Source organism: Theropithecus gelada, chromosome 11, assembly GCF_003255815.1.
Source record: "Theropithecus gelada isolate Dixy chromosome 11, Tgel_1.0, whole genome shotgun sequence".
Lineage (NCBI taxonomy): Eukaryota > Metazoa > Chordata > Mammalia > Primates > Cercopithecidae > Theropithecus > Theropithecus gelada.
Window position 1 is genome coordinate 13,085,881 of NC_037679.1, and position 22,239 is coordinate 13,108,119.

The window sequence follows — 22,239 nt, forward strand, 5'->3', positions numbered from 1 at the left end:
TGGTCATGGAGAGAACTAGGCTGTGATCCACTTAGGATATAATTTTTCCTCTTCCCTGTGATGAAATGTATATATATTCCTTCCGTCATCTCCCTTTTAGGATCCCACCAAATTCCAGTTCCCACACCACGGTGGGACTAAGGAGGCCCCTCACCTCATTAGAGATGAAATGCTCGGCCCTTCAGCTATGTCTTTTGTATTTGGTCATTCTTTGGGACAGGTTAACCAGTGCACTTTGACCCAGAAGAATGCTGTATTGAGGTCCATCCCCTCCCTGCCCTAAAAAAATGTTATTTTCCATATCTGCTTTTAAAGTAACTGGAAATCTTTTAAAAGAAGGGAAAAAAGATTGGCTGGTCTGCCTCCCTTCTAGGAGCCTCAAATCTAAACTTTAAAAGATGAAGGAAGGCCGGGCACGGTGGCTCAAGCCTGTAATCCCAGCACTTTGGGAGGCCGAGACGGGCGGATCACGAGGTCAGGAGATCAAGACCATCCTGGCTAACATGGTGAAACCCCGTCTCTACTAAAAAATACAAAAAACTAGCCAGGCGAGGTGGCGGGCGCCTGTAGTCCCAGCTACTCGGGAGGCTGAGGCAGGAGAATGGTATGAACCCGGGAGGCAGAGCTTGCAGTGAGCTGAGATCCGGCCACTGCACTCCAGCCCGGGTGACAGAGCAAGACTCCGTCTCAAAAAAAAAAAAGATGAAGGAAATGATCGAAAGTGATAAATACCTTTTCCAGGCATTCGGTTTGTTGGCTTTCTGACCAAAAGGGGCTTTTGTTAGGTCTCTACGAGGAAGCCAAATTCAGCCCCCAGCAAATACTCTTCCACCTCTTTCCCATCCCCCCTCAGCTCTCTTGTCTAACTTGAAAATGAACTTGGACTTCCCTCTCAGACAGGCCCTAAAACCGGGAGAGATTTTATTTGTCTGTTTCTGAAGGGCTTCCTAAAAGGGGAAGGGTGTTTAGGGGGAGGGGAAGGGCACAGGGGGCCTTTTCCCCCAGTAGAGGACAGGGTGGGGGTAGGAGCTGTGGTGAAGCCAGAAGGCGGGAAGAGATACTTTGTTAATTTCTTAACTCTATGTTTATTCCCTGAACTTCTTTTGTCAATGAAGGGTAAGAGTAGGGAGGGGGCCAAGTGACAGTCTGAGATACTGCCCAAAAAGAAAAGGGGGTGGGTGGGGTGAGGGCTAGAAAAGGGCTAAGGAAGGAGGAGATGAGGAGGGTTGGAGAAGGGGCTCTGTGATCAGCTTGACAGGGGTAGGAGGGCGGGGAAGCTGTGAAAGAAAGAGGACTGGGGTTAGGGACTCCAGAGGCCACTGGAGGAGGCTTCCTGACAGTTCTCCATGGAAGGGGCCACTTGATTTCCCCCGACCAAACCCAGTGCACCACGAAGCAGAGTCTGCAGCTGGGGGCATGCTAGAGGAGAATCCAGGAGAAGATTTGTGATGGCCTAAACTTGGACCCCTGTATGGATCCCTGCAGAGCCAGAGAGGAAAAGGTCTTCGAGGTGACCCCAAACCTCAGGCTGCACTGCAAGTCCTAACTAGGCAGCAGAGAGGAATGGATTTCCCTGATATCTACCACAGGGAACTAAGTGGGGCCTGGAGGAAGGCAAGTTTTGATTTAAGAGCTGAAAACTCTGAAACAAGGAACAAAGTGATGCCTCAGCTACCCTGGTCCCATCTTCCCTCAAGCTGGGGGCCTAGGGAGGGAGAACACTAAAGATGGAAGATGTCAGGATAGCAGCCGCCGTCCAGGAGGTGAGTTCCCAAGCTAGTAGAAGAGGCCTAGTGGCCCTTCTCAGAGGCTGGGCTGTGGGAGTGGAGAGATCAAAGTAGAGCAGGTTCCAGAGGGATGAAGGGACCTCCAGGAGCCCAGAGAAGTGGAAGGAACGGAAAAAGGAGGGGAGGGGATTGGACAGGTCCAGGGAACTCCAGGATCAGCCAGTTTTCTTTCCTTCTCTACCAGCATCACCCTCTGCAGCCCATCCGGAATTTTTTCCAAGCATGTGGGAGGGTCTTCCACACAGACACACCCTCAAGGGTATACCCTCTCATATGCCCTTTCTGAACCCCCAATCCCTACCTATAAGTGGCCTCTCTCAAACATCCCTTTCTTGGCTAGCCCAGGCCCTGTCCTCCTCTGTCCTCCACAAATCTCCTCCTCCATCAGCAACCTGAACCTTGGACAGGAAAGGGCCCCCAAATCCTTTGCCTGCCCTATAAGGCCCAAAGTCTGGGCCAGAATCCAGACCCCATGGTGGTGAGGCTCTTTGTTCTCCTACAGCCTCAACCCACCCTCTCCTTTTTTAAAACTGGAATTTCTCCCATAAAAAGCGGGTGGGGGAAGCAGGAGCTTCAGCGCTTTAAGCTCCCCCCCCACCCCCCACCCCCCGCCCCGCACCATATGGAGGAAACAGAGAAAAGGGCTGCAGGGAGAGAAATAGTCTGATACCTAATTTTCAGAGGAGAAAATCTGGGCATTGAATCAGGGACACAGCAACGCCATTTCTTTCATCCTTCTCCCTAGTCTAGCACTGAAGCTACACCCAGCCCTCAAATGTGTGCATCAGGCTTGCACCCTCCGCTTGCAAATGTTGCTAAGTTACACCTCTGACTTCGTCTTAGATACAGTGGGGCGTGAATTCCACCCCTCAACTTCAGAAAGACACAGACATCTGCTTCTTCATTTTTCTATATTTTCCTGGGGGATGTCTTTGTAAGTAGAGTAGGAAAACCATGTCAATTAAAAGTGTATACAGACAGACAAGCAGAGACTTTTATTTGCATACAGAGGATTTAAGCAGAGAGCTGGTTATCTTTAGGAACACCTTTGGGCTGTGTCCACAAGGCCGTGTGCTGTAACGGTGCAGGCAGCCTGCACCCATCCCTAAACCCACAGGCACGCACGCGCGCGCGCGCACACACACACACACGCTTCCCGCGAAAAGGCACATTAAATATCTCCTTTATGTGTTGCAGCATTTAAAAGAAAACATTTCAGAGTCGAACTTAGCCGAGAGCTCGGTGCATGGGCGGTAGCTGAGGGCAGAGTGGCTCCTGCCGCTCCGCGATGTAGAAGTCCCTTTGAAAAAGCAGCCGGGAGCAGAGCCGGGGCTTCCCGACGAGGCTGAGGAGCTGTTTTCCATTTTCCTTCCGTATAATTAAATGCTCCGTCTTTTTCCGCATACCAGCAGCTGGATTTTCTCTAAACTTCATCCACAGTCAAACCTCACCGCCTAATCCCGGAAGGCCAGCGGGGCGAGCCCGGGTGAGCACTGCAGCCGAGGGTTTCAGCGCCAGGCCCTAGAAAGGCTTTCTAGGGCGAGATCGCCTTGGAGATGTAATTACTACGTTTCTAGTGGTGCATATTCTCCTGGAGTGTTTAATTTGATTTTATTTGTGTCTCAGCGAGATCCACATTTTTTTTTCGGGGGAGGGGAGAGAAACCACCTCAGGCTTAAAGTTAATTAACCAACAAGGCTTTACTTTCCACCGCCCTCCTGCAAGCTCTTTCTTCGGCGCCTGCCTCCCCGATCCCGGCGCCCCAGACTTGGAGACTGCGTTTGCAGGCGCGAAAGGTCTTGGGGAACCAAGCGAAAGAAGAGGGAATTGTTCAGAGCACGCGGACTTCCCCAGTCGCCTTTACTGCCCTTAGCCCAAACTTTCCCCTCCAGCCTTGCTACTCCTCCAAGTCGCTTTGGAGGCCTACAACTTCGGCTGGTCTTCTTGAGGAAGAGGACTATGGTTCCCTTTCTTTCTTCTCGCCACTACATTTTGGCCGCATAGTGCTCCTAATAAATGGAATTGTAAAGTTGCTAGGTTAATTAAATCTATATCTCATTGCAATAGGAATAGTTAATGCCCTTATATAAACCTGGAAAAGACCATACTATTAATTTTATTTATTGCTTGGCCACCCTGCACCCAGATCCTTCACGCCGTTCTGGTTCCTACTCCCGCCATTCTGGTTCCTCCTCCCAAAGGCTGGAGATGTGTCTTTGAGTTCTGGCCCACGGAAAACGGATCCGGCTTTGGGCCTGACCAGGGAGGGAGCCCCAAGAATGGGATGGGCATTTCAGGCCCTTTGTTTCTCCTGGCAGTCCCGCAGAACCCTGTCCACAGCGCCCCAGTTCTTCCACCTGGGCGCAGCACTTCGCAGAAGGGGAGGCCAGGATCTGGATTCCATCTTTACTACCCGCGGCTGGAAAAAGACAGGCCTCCCTACCCACCCACCCCCACCAGCCAGGCCTTAGGCAAGGGGGCCAAGGTCACACGACCCAGTCTAGACTTGGCCAGGCCCTGTTTGCTCTCCTCGTTTTACCTTGACCTTGGACTCCAGCAGCAGGATAAGCAGTTTCCTAGCAGAGCCGGCTCCCGTCAAGACCCTATCTTCCACTGGGCTCATCTCTCCTCGCCCCTCCGTCATTGCCCTCAATACACACTTGAGCTGGTCTCCTTATGTCTCAACCTTCTTTCTGTTGTATTTTTCCTTCTACTGCCAGCCCAGCCCGCAGCCTGCTTTCCGAACTCTGAGCTGACTCTTCTGGCTCAAGATCACGCGGATAAGAATTACTATCCTAATTCACCGATGTCCGGGTGCTCTCAACCGTCAAACACCACCTTCTCCCCACAAAGAGGAGGGAGGTGGCCCGAAGGGGTCTCTGCAGACCTGTCCATTTGCTTTCCATTTGAGGGGTGCAGTAGGTCTGGCTGAGCGAGGCGCTACTGTGTGGCCATGGCCTGTGCGCTGGCTACACACGAGCACTCAGCATTTAAAACCTGTGGCAGAGGCAGGAAAGAAGGAAACGCTGCAGCCCCTTTCCCCTCTTATTTTTCTCTCATTACTATTTCTCAGGGAGGTCCTCTGCTGAAAGGGAACTTAATTCCACGGAGATACTCCCTCAGAAAGGGGTGACTCTATTGAGGCTCCTGACAAGTTGGGAGATTGGGAGGAAAGAAGGGAGAGCTTTTGAAGAATCAGTAAGTTGGTGTTAATTTTTTCTTTGAAATAGGGGGCAGTTTTAGATCATGAAACTATTCCGCACTAAAAGAGGGTGACCTAAGAAAGCCGTGGGAGGTCCAGTGAGGGTATTCAAACTGGGGACCAGACTCCTGAGGGCAGAGGTGGGTTCTGCAGGGTCCCCAGATTGGCGCCAGAGAGGTCCCTCGAAAGGGGTAGCACTGAATCTCCCCCATTTTCCACGTTCTCTTTTGTATAGCTATAGAAGAGAGCGCTCTCTCCTTCGCATCCAGGGCTTTTAGCTTTACCAGGCTGAATATTGCGCCCCCACCACCCGCATTTCTTTAAAAAACCTCACTCTGAGATTTTTTTTTCTGTTGCATATTGAAATATCAGTCTATTCTATTGTTTTTATTTCCCTCGTTTTATTCTTTCTCCATTTATTGCTGAGTCTATTCCATTGCTTCACAATCCCCTGCCCCAGGTGATGAATTCTGTATTTGGGGGTTGTCACACCCCTCTCCGCTTGAGAAAAATCCAGCGAGGTAAAGGAGAGTGTCCTTTTCAGACATCTGGGGTTCTGGGGAAAGTGGCTGAAAGTAGGAAATGGAAACACAATCCCGGCATCAAAGGCTCACTACGCGGCATCGGGTTCTTTCCAGCCGCGAGCGGAGGGGAGCTGCCAGGGCTGGAGCGCTCCTGCCTGTTTTCTATTATCTTCATTTATTATTCTTTGCAATCTGGTTTCTTCCCCACCGTTAGCTTCAAGCCCCAATCCAGAGACTTGGGCAGTCACAGTGATCGGTTTGGAGATAGGGGTCTGTCTCCCCCGTGCACATTCTATTCCTAGGCGGAGGCGCCCAGTTACAGCCCTCTTTGCGTCGGCCAAATTCAGCCTCCCCCACACCCTCCCTGGGGCCGGCCAGGGGGCGTCTCCCTGTCCCTTTAAATCTCCCAGCTCCCGCCTCCTTTGGCCCAACTGAGATCCAATCAGCAGAGATCTTTTTCTTTTCGCCCCGCCCCACCTAGAGGGGCGGGAACCCCAGGAGACCTGACCCGGGCATCACGTGCGCAGAGAGTGTCACATGGGCGCGGGAGGGGTGCTGAGAGGTGGAGGGCGGGAACCGGCGGATTTCTTAATGAAGTCTCTCCGCATGCGTAGAGGGAATGGAGGGAGGGAGGTGGAAGCACTAGGAGGAGGGGAGGGGTGGAGAGAAAAGAGGGGAGGGATGGGGGAGGGGAAACAGGAGCGAGGTGTCTCCCTTGCTCGCTGCCTCTGGCAAGTGGAGTTTTTAAAAAGCTCCAGCAGATCATGTCATGACGACTTCGCTGCTCCTGCATCCACGCTGGCCGGAGAGCCTTATGTACGTCTATGAGGACAGCGCGGTGGAGAGCGGCAGCGGCGGCGGCGGCGGAGGAGGCGGCGGCGCGGGCGGAGCGGGGGGCGGCTGCAGCGGAGCGAGCCCCGGCAAAGCCCCGAGCATGGATGGTCTGGGCAGCAGCTGCCCGGCCAGCCACTGCCGCGACCTGCTTCCGCACCCGGTGCTGGGCCGCCCGCCGGCTCCCCTGGGCGCCCCTCAGGGCGCCGTCTATACGGACATCCCTGCCCCGGAGGCGGCGCGCCAGTGTGCCCCGCCGCCCGCGCCCCCCACCTCGTCCAGCGCCACCCTGGGCTACGGCTACCCCTTCGGGGGCAGCTACTACGGCTGCCGCCTGTCGCACAACGTGAACCTGCAGCAGAAGCCTTGCGCCTACCACCCGGGCGATAAATACCCGGAGCCGTCGGGCGCCCTGCCGGGTGACGACCTGTCCTCCAGGGCCAAGGAGTTCGCCTTCTACCCCAGCTTTGCCAGCTCCTACCAGGCGATGCCCGGCTACCTGGACGTGTCGGTGGTGCCCGGGATCAGCGGGCACCCGGAGCCGCGTCACGACGCTCTCATCCCCGTCGAAGGCTATCAGCACTGGGCTCTCTCCAATGGCTGGGACAGTCAGGTGTACTGCTCCAAGGAGCAGTCGCAGTCCGCCCACCTCTGGAAGTCTCCCTTCCCAGGTAAGGAAGGGACCCGAGCGCCGCCGCCGCCGAGGACCCCTCCCCGCCCTGCCTGCCCCGGGGCTCCGCGCCCCAGCCACCCCCGCCGTCTGGCCCCGGCGCGCCTGCTCGGCTGGGCTGCCTATGAAGCCGGCCGGGCGAGCTGCACTGAGGAATGCGCCGGGGAAGAAATCTGCTCCGACACGTTTTCTGTAGCTGCCCGGCGGAGAATGAAGCAATCACAGGCGCCCGAACGCCGGGCCGCCGGCTCTGCTCCGTTCGGTGGCTCGCCTCCGCCTCCCCTCGCCGGCCGCAGCCTCCCGCCGGGCTCTTGGCCCCTAAACCCGCTTCCGGCCAGGGATGGGGGCAGGGTGGGCCTATAGTGCCTTGGAATCCAAGACAAAACCCCCAACCCACCGAATAAGTGGGGAGGGGGGAGAATAAGAACCCCCACTTTCTTTGACAGAATTTGCAGGATCGTTCAGGCACTAGACAGTATTTTTTAAATAGGGGACTAATTTGCTGGGGTCTACAGAAATGTGGAATTTCTTTTTTTCCTTTCTTGGCATATTTAAAAATCTGGCCACGAATTTCCTGATTGTTGAGGGAACAGAAGATCCAAAATCTCTGGAGAGGGAGTGGAGAGGAGGCTCGAATCCCTCCCCAGCGATGTAAAGTTTTCCTTGCCTCTCTGGTATATTGAGCTCAAATTTATAGACATTTCCACTGCCACCTCCCCCATATGTGGTCGAGAAAGAGAGTTAGTTATTGGTGCCCCAAACACAGAAAGAAGGGCGTGGGGATGAGAAATGGGAGAGGAAGACCTGTTCAGGGGCTTCTGGGGTCCAGGCCCAGGCTGGGGACCCCTTGGTCTTGTCTTGCTAAGTACGGGAAGGGAGAATTCATTCCCCTCTTATTCGGTCTCCAGTTGAAGAGAGAAAGGATCCTGCAAATCCCACCGCTCTCCTTCCAAGACCAGTCCCAGGTTTCCCAAAACCACACCAAGAGCTTTGGATCCTGCCCTGTGCTGAGAAATCAGGATTCCAGTTTAGGGAGTCCAGTATTTGAGTCTGTTCTCCCTGTAAGAAGAGCTCAGTGGGAGAGCGTTCTCCCTTCTGATACCTACAGAGGTCTTTGGGGGCTGGGGGCCCAGGGCAGCCACAGATGTCTCCCGACAGTGCCCAGCTCCCCGACCAGTTCCACATGCCAAGCTCAGGGATGTTTTCCTTGGAAAGCATAGACCCAAAGACCTGGTAAGGGTGGGCCTGAAATTCCTCCGCATCCGGAATTGGAAGCAGAGGTAGGTGGTTTAAAAAAAAAAAAAAAAAACCCGAATGATATTAGAGAGTGCAGCAGATAACATTCTTGTGAATATTACGAAATTACTTAGTATAATACAACTCAATACCAGGGTATGACCTACACTAGGCACCGTGACTTCTGATTGCCAGAATTAAGGATGATACAATTTTAGTACATGGTATTATGCATCACCTACCCTGTATTGGCTATAATATTTTTATATAATATGATTTCTTTTATTAACTACCTAATATGAAATATACCATAATACATTTCTAGAAGATAGGCAATTCACATGTTCATAATACAGCAATGTATTTTAGAGAGATGGCCCTTTAATTCTCTGTCTCGCCAAAACACAAAGCTTCTTAGGAGATTGGGGTCCAGCAGGAATTCCTGGGGCAGGGAAGCCAATGGGCTATGCCAAGGGGCTAAGGGGTAAGGGAGCAGGTGCCCACCAAACCCACTGTGTGGGTGGGGGCACAGGCCCATAGCAATGTGCAATGGGTTTAGAGTGAAGAGGTAGAAGAGAAGGGGCTGTTCTATGTATGAATGTGGTGTGGAGTAGGGGTGAAGGATGGGAGAAAAGCTGAGAAATATCTTTGAGCAAAATAAACATCTCAAAGATTCCCAGGAAAAAACAAAACAAACAAAAAACAATCTCCACTAAAAATAAATACTTTTTTGATCACAGCCTCCTAGAGAAAAATAACTTTGAAATAAAAAAGTATAGCCCAATTGAGATTTAATACACTTGCAAATTATGGCATGGAAATGGATATAAAACCTAGCATGCCTCAGCAGCTATGTGCTCCCACAATCCCCGTGTGGAAATAGAATTGGGCTGATGTATCAGTGAGTGCAGAGGTACAGGCAAGAGGCAGATGAATAAGAAATTATCTTCAGACACTCTCCATCTTTCTACCCACTCAGAGATCTTTTAGAAGTAGTGAGATTTCAAGATAACTCTGTCTATGCAATTGTGGTTTGTTCGGCAACATGTAGGCATAAACACCGCTGTCTCTCTACAGTGCCTCTGGCTCTGAGAAACCTCATCTGTGGCAGTCTGGGCTGGTTTGGGAGATGGAGGCAATTGTTCAGCAAGATCCAGATAATTAGGCCAAGATGTGTCGTGGCTTCTTCCTTCTCCCAATTATACAGATTCTTGCTTTATTGCTCTGTTTTTGTGTTTTGTTTTGTTTTGTTTTTTCTCTCTCTCTCTCCCTATGGTGAGTGTAGACTTTTTTTTTGTTTTTGGGTTTTTTTGGGTTTTTTGTTTTTTTTGTTTTTTGGTTTTTTTTTGAGAGGAGAGACAGGCAGAAATTCCAGGAGGGAATCAGAAAGGGAGAAAAAGAGAGATGGGGTTCAGGAGACAGAAAGAGGGAGAAAGAAACAGTGGGCTTTTTGGGCCATACTAGAAGTCCTTACTGACAAGCCTTTGGATTTGGGTTGGGAAGAGTAGCAAGCTGGATTTCTAGCTGGACAAGGCACTCTTCAGAGCCCAGAGCTTGCTCGTGGGGGGCGGGTGGTCAAGAGTGGCTGGGCTGTGGGGAGCTAAACACAGGAGCCCCCAAGCCCAAAAAGAAAGCCATGGCTGAGCATTGATATGATTTTTATTTACTCCTCAAAGGTGTCTATTAGGTTTCCAGGCATGAAGTCATTTGTGTATGTGATCTGGATGGATACTAGGGAAGGGGTGATTGTAAGACTAGTAACTAAGCCCCCACTCACTTTAGGCAGTGTATGCACATCTCCAAGTCTAAGCTACCAGATGTTTCTTCATCTCTACATACCACTTCCTTTCCAGATAAGGCAGCAGACAAAGAAAGGGGGCTTCTTTGAGATGGCAAAACTGGAGTTATTTCCCCAGGAGGCCAAAACAACTTGCAGTTGGTCTAATCCAGGACAAATTGGCTAAATCAATTCTTGGCATCCTATAGAGAAAAATCACCAGTTTAAACCAGTTGTCTACTTTTTAAACTGATTTTTTTAGGGTTGATTAAATCTCATTGGAAATTTAGAGCTAGAGTTTAGGAAACCAAAATTGGGTAGGTAATTGTAAGAGTTTAAAGAAAGTAAAGTAAAAAATTAGGGACAATTATTTGGCTAATTCAGAAACAAAAACCCACCTTTACCCTACTTTATTCTTCTCCAGGGAAAAGGAGGTGTTTTAAAGCTGGATTGTATCAGCTGGCCTATTTCCATTTTAAAACTTACTGTATCATTTTAAGAGTCAGAAAGTCTGCCTTTAAAATCTGGTTCTGCCACTTAGGTTATTTTACCCACTCTGAGCCTCAGATTCCTGATCTTGTAAAATGAGTTTAACAAAATAAGCCTGAAAAAATGTTCTGAGGATTAAAAACAACAATAACAACAACAAAAGCAACAAACTCCTGGTATCACTACTTACCCTCTTCATTTTATTCTTGTCAACAAATCATCAATTTCCCAAATCATGGTTACATCTCTAAGAGTAAAACAAATTTGAGAACTGAGAGATTTAAAGACAAAAGGTCTTGTTCAAAAACAAATCCTTTTTAACCTAAAGGATCCATACTGTTTAAATAAAGTTATTTTGTTTTTAAGATTCTTTTTTAAAATCATGGTTTATTCACATAGAGGCAGAGAAAAATGCCAGGTCCAACAGTTTTCCTGAGAAATTGTCACCAGAAGACAGTCAAAAAAGGCCATTGGATCCCCTGTCTCCCATTTTCTTCCTGAGCATTTTATTTTCTCCTGTGTATCACTGTGACACTACTCTTCCCACTGTGTATAGATAAGAGTCCCTGAGAGAAAGCAGACCCAATGGGGATGGGTACAGGGAAAGTGTTTTGTGAGGGTGGGATGGAAACAAACATTTCAGAAAGAACTTTGTGTCTTCCCTCTGGGCTGTGTCTATAGTTTCAAAAGGCAGTAAGAATGAAGGGGAAACCCCAAATATTCAGCCCTCCTCATTAGCTTTCACCTAAAGTCTAATAATTACATGGAAAAAATTGAGGACTGAGCTATCCAGATAATCTCTCTAGTTCCCCACTTCGCCTTGAAAGTGTTGCTGTGACCTTTATTGACAGGGATGAGGGTGGAGTAGAAAATGGAGTTAGAAGTGATATATATTGGTTTTAGTTTCTGCAAAATTCTCAGAGCCTAAAGAAACAGAACTGGTGGTATTGGTTTGGATGACAGGTATCTAGGGTTTAGGATTATGGTTGGTGCATGGGATGTAGACAGTTTCCTTCAGCCATGAAGGAATGGAGAGGGAAGGGGGTTGGAACAGAATTTGTCCTGTTTTGGTGGGACTGTGGTGTGGACCCCCTACTTCCAGCCCGACACCTGATTCCCTATATCTCAGGTTCAGGACCCCCCACCTTGGGTGTTGTTAGGTGGTTCACAACATTGGACCCCAATTCCTAGAGTGTGGACCTCCAAGCAGGCTGGCTTCACCTGGACACTTATCTTCTATCTGTGCCTCACATCCCTAACATAGGGCCACTGTCCAAAGGCATGAAGACCCATCTGGTGATCTGGGCCCACTGAAGCTGACCCCCTGCCTGCCGTGCCCTCCCTGAAACATATAGCAGAATGTCTTCCTCTGACAACGGGGCAGAATATAAACTAATAAGCACCCAAACGATCTAACTCAGGAAGGAGGGATTTTTCTGAGTATCTGAAATTCTGCAAGCATGGCAGGCCAGGCTGGAACTTGGAGGGCCCCTTCTAAGCGTACAAGGATCCTAATATCGAGTGCTGTGCAGAGCCATATTGGGGCCTGAAACAAAAGAGAAAATCAGTAATACCGAACCCATGTTTTTTTTTTTAATTGATACTGTGTTCATCATGGATGTTTTTGTATTAGTTTTGCTTTTGTAAACGTTGCATTAAAATATCGTCTTGATTACTGAATTTTTGGCGCCCCCTCCCTTAAACCTTGAGCCCAGTGGCCTCACCATGGTTGTGGTCTTGCTAAAATAACAGAAATGAAAAGCATTTGGGATTTCATTATGCGGAGCAATCCTCTGGCCCCGTTGAGCCCCTGCCAGAACTCTGTGCGTAGGCAGCCTCCGGTCCTCTAGGCCAGTCCAGCCGCGTGCCTCACTTCTTCTCGCTTGCCTTATCTCCCCGCAGATGTGGTTCCCCTGCAGCCCGAGGTGAGCAGCTACCGGCGTGGGCGCAAGAAACGTGTGCCCTACACTAAGGTGCAGCTGAAGGAGCTAGAGAAGGAATACGCGGCTAGCAAGTTCATCACCAAAGAGAAGCGCCGGCGCATCTCCGCCACCACGAACCTCTCTGAGCGCCAGGTAACCATCTGGTTCCAGAACCGGCGGGTCAAAGAGAAGAAGGTGGTCAGCAAATCGAAAGCGCCTCATCTCCACTCCACCTGACCACCCACCCGCTGCTCGCCCCGTCTATTTATGTCACCGCTTTGTACCATAACCGAACCCACAGAAAGATGCTGCGCGGGTGCAGAAGAGTATTTAATGTTAACGAGAGAGAAGAACCGCGCCGCCCGGAGGCAGAGAGGCTCCATGGCGGCGGTGGGCCATCCCCAACTCCCTATCCCATCCGCAGCCTCCACCCCCATCCAGATGGGACTCACCCGGCTTCAACAGCTTTGGAAATGGGTCCCGGGTGGGCCGTGGGAGGAAGGCTGTCGACCTCTACTCCTCCTTGTGCTCACCTTGCCAGAAAGTCCAGTGGCAGTGCAGAGCCCAGTCATTCCAACCAAAGCAGGGTTGGGGAATCCGGAATGGCCCCAATTCTTGCCTCATCCTATCACCAGGCTAGTAGAGGACCCACCCTAAGGGCGCAGCTTTAGCGCAGGATCTGTCCAGCTCATACTTTCCTTCGCTGTCCCTCTCGCACTCCTTAGGCAAGATTTCCCAGTAAAGATTTTCTGTGCATATTTTAAAAGTCGTGTTAACATTCATGATAATTATTAGGGATCTGGCAGCGTGATTGGAGTATGGATGGTTCCCTGGAATCAACGCAGCCCCTACGCTCCATCCCAACCAAGAAACTGCATTTCTTGGGGCCAGATGGGGGCTGCCTTTGCCCCACTGCCTCCCCTGTTCTGCTCTCTCAGTCAACATGTGGAAATCCAAGGAGGACAAAGACTCCAGCCACGCTGCTAAATAGGGCTTCTCTCTCCTCTCTCTTTCTCTCTCTAGGTGGTAAGGTTGGGGATTAGGCCAGGCACAGAGAAGCAGAACTTTTTTTCTAAGGATAAACATCTCTTCCAAGAGGATGGAGAATGGGTTCCTCAACAAAGTCCCTTTCCAGTCACCTTTCCATCAAGGCACTAGCTCTGGAGGGACTCCTCACACTTTCACTTTTACTGATTTCCAGAGGAAAGCTAGAGGATATAGTTCAGGAGGCAAGAAGATCTGGCCCTCAATTAGCTAAATGAGCTAAATGTAGATGCTGCCTAACAGTTCCCTCCTCAAAGACCACCTTGGTGCTGTGAGGGTCCCTTGCCTCTTCCCTTCCCACTGGTGCATTACAAAACAGTGTTCTTTTGAAATGTTCATCAGAAATAGGCTTTTTTTTTTTTTTAATGTTGTGTATCTGTATATAGTATTGTGATGTCTGAATGACGATGTACTGAATGCAAAAAGGAAAAAAAACCCCACAAACATGTTTTTAAAATAAAATATCTTTTTTTGCCTTGATTTTATTGCTTAGATTCTTTCTGAAGTCTCTTCTGTTCACTGCCTCTTCAGGACAGTCTACTATGCCCTGATTCTGCCAGAATGATCAGGGGGCGGAGTATAGACATCACTCCCAGCTGGGTAGATTCCAAACCCTTGTTTTGCTCCACTTAAGTTTTTGAGTTATCTATACCGTCTATATAGGAGAAAACTTCCCATCCTGATGCCCAACTTAGTTGAGTGTATGCTGAGGAAGGAAAGATGTAATTGGTGACTGAAAGGCCTGGAAGCAGGTGAGTAACAAAAATACATTGATGGTCACTTTAATAATTGGGGCTCAGATCTGTTTCTGGGTAGTGGCATCCCAGCTGGGAAGTGTGTGAGGTAAACATGGTGGTGGCCGGCGGCAGCAGGGAACTAACCTTAGGCTCCTGGTGCCCTATGGCCCCCAGAGGGCCCCAGATACATTCAGCCAGTTCAGGACTGGAGTTGGGGCTGGGTTGGGGTCAGCACAGCCTGGCAGGGCACCTTCAAGCTCAGCTTTTCCTGGCTGCACTATTTTCTTCCCCCCACTTAACCTATGCAGAGAGGCTGAGCTGCTAGGACCCCTTTGGCCCCCAGTTTGCCAAACCAATCCCACTTTTACTCTCCACATTCCTGGGAACCCCAGTCTTCGAGGCAATGAGGAGCCTATGTAGATGCTGCCACTAATTTGTTTTCCTGGTCGCGTCAGTGCCTATCTCCCTATCTGGCAGAGTTAATGAGATCATTAAGTTGTCAGGTTAAGAGACTTTTTAAAAGCAATATAGCCTAAAACAATGTTATCTCAGATTAAATCTTTACTGCAGCAATTTTTATTTATATATAATATTTTTCCTCTCCTGATACGCAGAAACACTGGAGATGTCAGGTTGGAAATCAGAGTTCTCCATTCTCCCTTTGTCTGATGGGGCTGAAGCTTTAACAATTTCATTTAAATAAATATTCCTGGGGGTTAAACACATGCACATTTTGCGCGCGCACACACACACGCACACGGAGGCTGAGAGACAAAGAACCTGAAGAATTTGCCCTCTGTGGAGGTTCTGCTATTGACGTGGCTGCCAGTGCTTCTGGGTCTCAACTCTGGGTTAACTACTAGAGAGCCACACGCTGGGCAGTGGAGATTTGAGGGAGAATTTCCAGGAATAAGGTTCATTCTTAATTCCATCTCTCCTTTATCTCCCCACCCACCATCCCAACCTCTCTCCCAAAATCCCTGGGTTTCCCCTGAGATGAAAGGAATTGGAGACTGAGTGTGTGTGTTTGGTCAGAAAAAGAAACTGAGTAGACAAGAGGCCTGGGGCTCTCTTACTATGACCCCACCCTTCCTGACTGCTTTGGGTAGTCCCAAGCACAGCTGTAGGCAAACTGGAAATTGGGGATTCTGATTAAAGAGAAGTCTAGAGTTCTCCGAGGAATCCCTCTGCTTCTCCACACAAACCCATTTATAATCATATGAGGTAGTCATCCCATACTGAGGGAACCACCCTAAGGCTCTAGAAGGGAATAATGTAAAAAAAGAAGAGGAGCCAGGCACAATGGCTCATGCCTGTAATCCCAACACTTTGGGAGGCTGAGGCGGGTGGATTGCTTGAGCTCAGGAGTTTGAGACTAGCATGGAAAACATGGTGAAACCCTGTCTCTACCAAAAACAGAAAAACTTTGCCTGGCGTGGTGGTGCATGTCTGTGAAGTCTGAGGTGGGAGGATCTTTTGAACCCTGGTGGGGGGCGGGAGGGTGGAGGTTGCAGTGAGCTGAGATCTCACCATTGCACGCCAGCCTGGGTGACAGAGTGAGACTCTGTCTCCGAAGAAGAAGAAGGAGAAGGAGAAGGAGGAAGAAGAGGAGGAAGAAGAGAGGAGGAGGAGGAGAAGAGGAAGAAGAGAGGAGGAAGAGGAGGAGGAGAAATAAAAAAAGAGGAAAGCCTGTGCAGGCACACTACTGGTGCATTGGGACACTGGTAAGTCTAACAAGGACTACAGTTCCTGAGTGCCTGTGAGCCCTCGTGCGGTGCATTAAATATACCCAGATTTATTTTGGAGGAGTATCATGCCTGGATTTATTTGGAGATGACTTTCCCATAAGAGTAAGCAAACATTGTGTGCGTGTGTGTGAGTATGTGTTTTGGGGAGGCACAGTTGTGAAATGTACTATTCTTTCCCTGAATAAGGATTTTTTTCTTCAACACAACTCTGATTGTGCTGATCTCTCACCTTTCCTTCTCCCAAGAATTGGCATTGTCTTTGAGGACTCAATGAGATAGTTCATCTCTTAGTCACGTCTCTAATATGTCTTTCTCTCCAAGGGCAGTCTCCTAGTGTTTGTGTTAAAAGTAAAACTAGGTGTGAAGGAAAATATGAAGGTACCAGGGGGTACAGGGTGATCTGAAGAGCTGGTGAAACCACTGTGTGGAAACACAGACACACAGAGGGACTGAGACTCCTGCTATCTTTCTCGTAATCTGATAGCACTCCCCACTCCCCCTATCTCCCTAGGCCAGAGCTGGGAGGCTCAGGCAGCCTAGGGCCTCACAGGACTCTCCATCTGGTGGTCACTCCCTGGGGCTGCCAGAGAGGGCTTCAAGAGATCCTTTGCTGAGCTTGGGGGGAAAACCCTTCCCCACTTACATCTAAGTCTCCAGACAGAGGCCCAGCAGAATGGGCCTTTCAGCTAGCAGTCCCACAGCCCGAACCCACCTGAGAGAACAAGGACAGCAGTTCTTTCCGCAGATGCCTCCATGACTGTCTGCTCCTGAGACCATCTGCTCCTGGGGTTGATCCACAGGCGGCTGGGTCAGCAGTGTGGGGACAGCAGGCCAGTGTGGGTGCAAGGCAGGGACAGGCCCTTGGGGCAGCCGCTATCTCTCCGAACAGCCCACCCATTGGAGGTGGGGTCCTTGTGGCAGGCAGCCCCTTCAGTGGCTCCATCTGTTCAAAAGAGAACTCCCCACCCTAGGATCTGCCTGGATCTGTCCTGGGTGGTACTGGAGCCCACCCCCAAGAAAACTCCAAGAGTGGTTCAGGCAGATGTGTATCTAGACCTGCACTGGTGGAGAATTGAGGGGCCCTGGGGAGCCAGGGGCTTCTGGGAGGAGGAGGAGGGGGCCAGAGTCTTTTCACAACCAACCAGGCTCTTCCTCTTTTAGCCTTGACCGTGACTAGGTCTTTCTGACCTTGACATCACAGGGAGCACACGGAAGGGGGGGAGGGTGGAAAAGGCCTTGATCTTCCGGTGGCCAGCGAAGGGGAGGGCTGCTTGCCCCCTTGATGCGCCATCCCCCTTCCCGCCGGAGCTCGCCGCCTCTGTTTACACACAGAGGAGGTGTCGTTTCCAGTCTAGACAAGGGCGCTAATAACGCCCATAAAAGGCGGCCTCTCCAGAGATGCTCTGGCAACTCCGCTCCCGCGCGCCTGCCGCTGGCCGCTTTATCCACCTCCCCCCGCCCCGCCCTCCTCTGATACCTTGGCGAGGCCGGCGCACGGCCTTGGAGAGGGGGAATCCAGAAGGCTTCTAGAGGTTGAGAACTCCTATCCCTCACCCTTATGAACCTCTTCTGTTTCCAAAGGTAAGTGGACCCTCGTTCCTGTCCGCGCTCTCCCAGCCTAGCGAGCCCCGAGTTGGTAGTCCATTCCCCACCCCCAACCGCCTCCAGGGCCCTTTGCTCCCACCCCAATCTGCCCGAGCCCCCCTCCTCTGCCCGGAACTGGGGCCCCGGGCTTGGAAAGCAGTTGTATAGCGGTGCTGAGCAGACCCTAAGCAGATCTCAGCTCCTCCCCAGAGCTGGGCCTGGCCAGTGGACAGGGTCAAAGCCAGAAAAGGACGCCGAGGAGCGAGGGCACACCGGGTAGTCCTCACCCCTTGACCCAGTTTAGAGGTCGGTGGAGACGTCTCACTGTTGCATTGCAGGCGTCTGTGGGTGTGGCATTTGATGCGATTTTTTTTTTTTTAACTTGGTTCCCACACCTTGCCTGACACTCAGTAATTCACTAGGTGGAGGAGATCCTCTGCTGGTGGAGGGGGAAAATGTCAGAGCTGCAGCCTTATTTAACTGTTAGTGCGCCACCGAAGGAAAAGACAAAACGGGGGAAGGTGGTCCATTTCGGGATGCTCATATTGGGGTGGAGAGATGGCCTCCCAGATGTCCTTGCTTGGGGGCTCTCACCTCCTCCGCATTTTCTGAGAGGCAATCGGGCTGGGATCTTTTGGAGACATAGGACTAGAGAAGCCGCGGGAAAACTGGAGGAGGTAGGGGCTCCTTTGGCCCCAGGCTACTTGCCGGAGCCTAAAAGCCTGACTGGGCTCTGTCCTCCAGGCTGCAAATCCCTAGAAAGCAGCACCTGGGGAAGGGATTTCCCAATCTGCTCCTTACTTCCCAGGCACCCGCAGGGAGGGCTGGGAGCCAGGTGGGCTCCAATCCCTGAAGGAGCTTGGAAACCACGAAATAGGAAACTGAGCTCCCTATTCTACCCCCTACCCTTGTTTGAACCCGACAAAAGTCAGGTCCCAAACCCAAGTTGCCCCAAAGAGGCAAGACAGAGAGGGCTACAGGGTTGGGGGGGCAGGCCCTCCCACTCAGCCCCCCTTTCATCTTCCCTTCTCTCCGCGGGCCAAACCCCTGCTCACACCCCTTCTGGGGCTGAGGCCCGGCCTAATTTGCATACAAGGCAGAACCGCTTTCTGCAAACTAGACAGTGACCTTGAACTGGGCCCCTGCGGCCTCTGGACAGACCATGGGTAAGGCAGTACTGCGCGGAATCACTCCCGACCATGGGTCTGCGGGGGAGCCAGAACGCAGTCGCTCACAGCCGATTCCCCGCGGCCTAAACCTCCAGCAGCCGCGTTGCCTCTGCCACCAGAATCAGCGTAGATTTTATAATTAACTCCTTTCGCCGGGCTCAGCCGCAGTGGAGGCTGCTAGGATGCAGGAGGGATGGAGGCACAGAGAAGGTGTGAGTGAGGCGGCGTTGCATCCAGCTGGAGGAAGAGCTGAGGGACGCAGGCTGCTTTGGTCTTTAAGGAAAACCTTGGACCGCATCCTTGCCTTCAGCTTTAATTAACCCTGAGTTAATGAGCGAGGCTTAGTCGAGCCTGGCCAGCTGCGGCGGGAGCCAGTGGCCCAGGGGCCAGCAGGCAGGCCACCGCTCTGGCCTTGTGATTTGATAAATGTGAGGGAGAGTTCGCACCAGTCGCTCCGCGGTTCGGGTGCCTCGGCCCGACCATCTATAGTTTTGCGCGTGGTCAGCGAAATGTCGGCGGGTGAAGCCCGGCTGGAGTCCCTCCCAGTCTCCTCACCCAGTCCCAGCCTGCTTCCCGCGAGCAGCTCTCGCCGAGGCTGGATTTAGATTTGAAGGATCTCACCCGAGCCTCCCGCCGGTCCCGGGGACCCAGGTTGGGAGCGGCATTTTTGTCTGAGCCCGATTTAAAAAACGGGTGCCTGAGCTGCGTGTGTCGCGGGTTTCCTTAACCGCAAACAGAGCCTCGGTGGTGCACCGGAAGGCTGGACGCTTAGATTACCTGGGTCCTTGCCAGGGTCCTGAAAACCCCTAGGTTCCCAGTGGGTCTCAGGGAGCAGGACACTAGGGATGCGAATTTTGCTAGTGGTTGTCGGCAGCTCTCCTTGAGAGGAATCAGGGTCAGCTACAGAGAAGGAAGAGGGGTTTGTGCGTGCTTCTTTGCCCGCAGAGTCCAAAACCTGGGGAAAATAGCCCCCTTTGATGGGGCTAAATCAGGCTAGAAGAAACGCATGTCTGGAAGAAGGAAGCCTTCACCCAATCTTCATTTCTCCTGTGTTGCATCCGCCGCCCTGTGGCCACTGCTCCTCGCGCTCTGCGGCCTGGCTCGGGAGGGCAGCGAGCAGAGCTCCCGGCCTGGGATTTGCCTGCTGGGGTGGAGGGAATGGGGAGAGGCTGAGATCTTCCTCTCGGGGTCCCTTTTCTAGGAGATTGGAATTATCTAGAAAGGGAAAAGAGAACGAGGAGAATACTCCACCCCACAAAGGGTAGTGATTATTTGGCAAAGTCCAGCTCGGCATCCCTTACACCAACAATAGCGGCTGAGCGCAGAGGCCTGGAGAGCCTGGGCGGAGACCTAGCTGCCCGCACGATGTTCTGATTGAAATCATCAGCAATATTAAAGTCACACCCTGTTTACCTTTATGACCAAAATAACCCTCAAATAAAATGTTTTTTAAAAACTGAAATTTCAATGGCGCTCATCAATACGGCTCGAGAAGGGGAAATAAGATGTTACAGATGCTGTGACCTGGAATTTGCAGCTGAGGGATGTTCCTCTCCGCAGCCTCGAAGCCCCTTATCAATTAGTCACAAAAAGGCCAATCCAGGCTGAGTCTCCTGCTCATTCCTTGGCGCCACCGGCTCTAACCGAAGGTGACCGCTTCGGGTTTGCAGCCCATAGCTTGCCCTAAGTTCCGACAAGTGGGCCTAACGCGGGGCGGCTTCTGGGGGCGGGAGGGGCCAGGCCAGGCCGGGCAGCTAGGCCAGCAGGGGCGGGGAAGGGGAACCGGCCCTGCAGGGCGAGGGGCAGGCACCGAGCTGCGAGCTTCGAACTGCTCCGGGCAGGGCGGCGCCCGCGGGGACACATTTCTGTCGGAGTGAGCAGCTACGGTTTGGGATATGAAATCGCCCGGGGAGCGGTGGAATTCAAAGAATCTGCGTTTCTCTCTGCCGCGTCCTGCAGAGAAGAGAGGGGAGGGAGAGGAAAAAAAAGGGAGAATCTTCTCTGCTTGGATCTGCTTTTGTAGCTTCGGCTTATTCTCAGGCTTTCTCTGATATTTAACTTTCACCTAAATGGGTTTGTTTTGCGTTCTCTCCGACTCTCTGTCTCCAATTTTCTTTCAATCTTCTGGTATTTTTTCGTATTTAGACGTTTACTGAACTATTTATCCAACCCTGTATTACTTAAGCCGTGCATTGGTTAGGAGCTCGAAAAATCACATGGAAATTCGAGTGTTTTCTCTATTAGACCCCAAAAGGATACATCTGGTTTGGGGGAGTTTTATTTTGTCTTTCTTTTTAATCCGCTTGGCTGTGTTCTGTGGACCTAGTTGAGATCGGATTGTGGTTTTGCAGATGTTGATTATCTCACCAATAGCCAGCATTGCTTCTCGGCCTTCTCTGGAGGGAGCTTCTGAGTTTTCACCATAAATATAATTTCACCCCCCAATAAGATAATTCTTCAAGGTTTTTCCCCCTCTATCCCAGCCCCCTCAGGAGGCAACCTATTGCGGGCCTCTGCACTGCTATCTGATGGTCCCAGGAGAAGGCTGGGCCGGGTCTGGGGTGCGGATGTCTCCTCCGCAGTGAGAATTAGGCCCCTGTCAGGCCACTTAAGCTCTATTAGGGGGTCCAAAGATTTCCGCTGCAAAGACTCCAGGAGGCCCCCAGAAGCTCCTCGGTCCCCCGGAAATGACAGCAGAAGAGTAGTTCTAGCCCCCAGATTTTCAGGAGCAGGCAGGCAGGTCCATGCGGAGCTAGGCACCTCCTTTTGCTGCATTCTCTGCCTCTCTTTCGCATCCTTCCTCTAGCGGTGAGTGGAGGTGTGAGGCTGGGTGGCTCCCGGTTCCAGCGGAAAACCCGGCATTATCAGTTATCCTTGAGTACTGGGGAAGAAGACTCCAAATGTCTCTACAAATTCCTGGGGATAAAGAGCTGATAAAGAAGCGTGCAGCAGCAGCTGGGGCTGGGAGAGATAACGGCAGGGAAACCTGTCCTTACCCCCACTTCGCCTCTACTGTAAATAAACCCCGAGCCAAAGGGCTCATCCGTCTCCTTAAACAGCCAGTAAACTTTATATGACACAATATCTAATAGTAATTTATTGGGGAGATATTGTAAATTCCAGCGGTTTTAGTTAATAAAGAAACTAATTAAAGAGGGACGGGCTGTGCTTGGCCAGCTGTTGGTGATAAGATAATACATGGGGTAGGGGGTGCAGGTTATAGGGGTGTGTATATGCGGGCATTTTTTTGGTGTGTGTATGTTTTTTTTCTCTCTTGCTCCGTGTTGGGCAATTGCTTTACTCTCCGCGTTAGATTATATATATATATATATATTTTTTTTTTTAAATCAGAATTCAGCAAATAAACCTGCCTCCGCCCTTTGTTCCCCCACTAACCCCCAGGATTGGGGAAGGGGGAAGTTGGAGTTGGTGCGGGATGGTAGGGGGGGATCCGTTGTCCCCACCCCTCCCCCTGGCGGCTGCGCCCACGTGAGCGGGGCGGCCAATGGGTGGCCGGTG

At 51.2% G+C, this 22,239-nt stretch overlaps 1 protein-coding gene and 1 long non-coding RNA gene across 2 annotated transcripts; one reads left to right on the top strand and one right to left on the bottom strand.

Moving 5' to 3' along the window:
• Window positions 1–2,759: 2,759 nt before the first annotated feature.
• On the bottom strand, window positions 2,760–7,016 carry LOC112634907. The gene is made up of 3 exons (XR_003121845.1): window positions 6,844–7,016; window positions 4,592–4,784; window positions 2,760–3,796 (listed from the first exon to the last, which is right to left on the bottom strand). It is a non-coding gene; the product is annotated as an uncharacterized LOC112634907 (long non-coding RNA).
• On the top strand, window positions 6,134–13,962 carry HOXC13 (homeobox C13). Its single transcript, XM_025402780.1, has 2 exons — window positions 6,134–7,015; window positions 12,419–13,962. Exons 1-2 carry the CDS (start codon window positions 6,283–6,285, stop codon window positions 12,673–12,675), a joined length of 990 nt encoding a protein of 329 aa, XP_025258565.1. The 5' UTR covers window positions 6,134–6,282; the 3' UTR covers window positions 12,676–13,962.
• The last annotated feature ends 8,277 nt before the right edge of the window (window positions 13,963–22,239 follow it).

Coding starts and splice junctions, on each gene's coding strand:
- HOXC13 (XM_025402780.1), top strand. CDS start 6,283: ATGACGACTTCGCTGCTCCTGCATCCACGCTGGCCGGAGAGCCTTATG. Junction 7,016..12,418: donor CTGGAAGTCTCCCTTCCCAG/GTAAGGAAGGGA, acceptor ATCTCCCCGCAG/ATGTGGTTCCCCTGCAGCCC.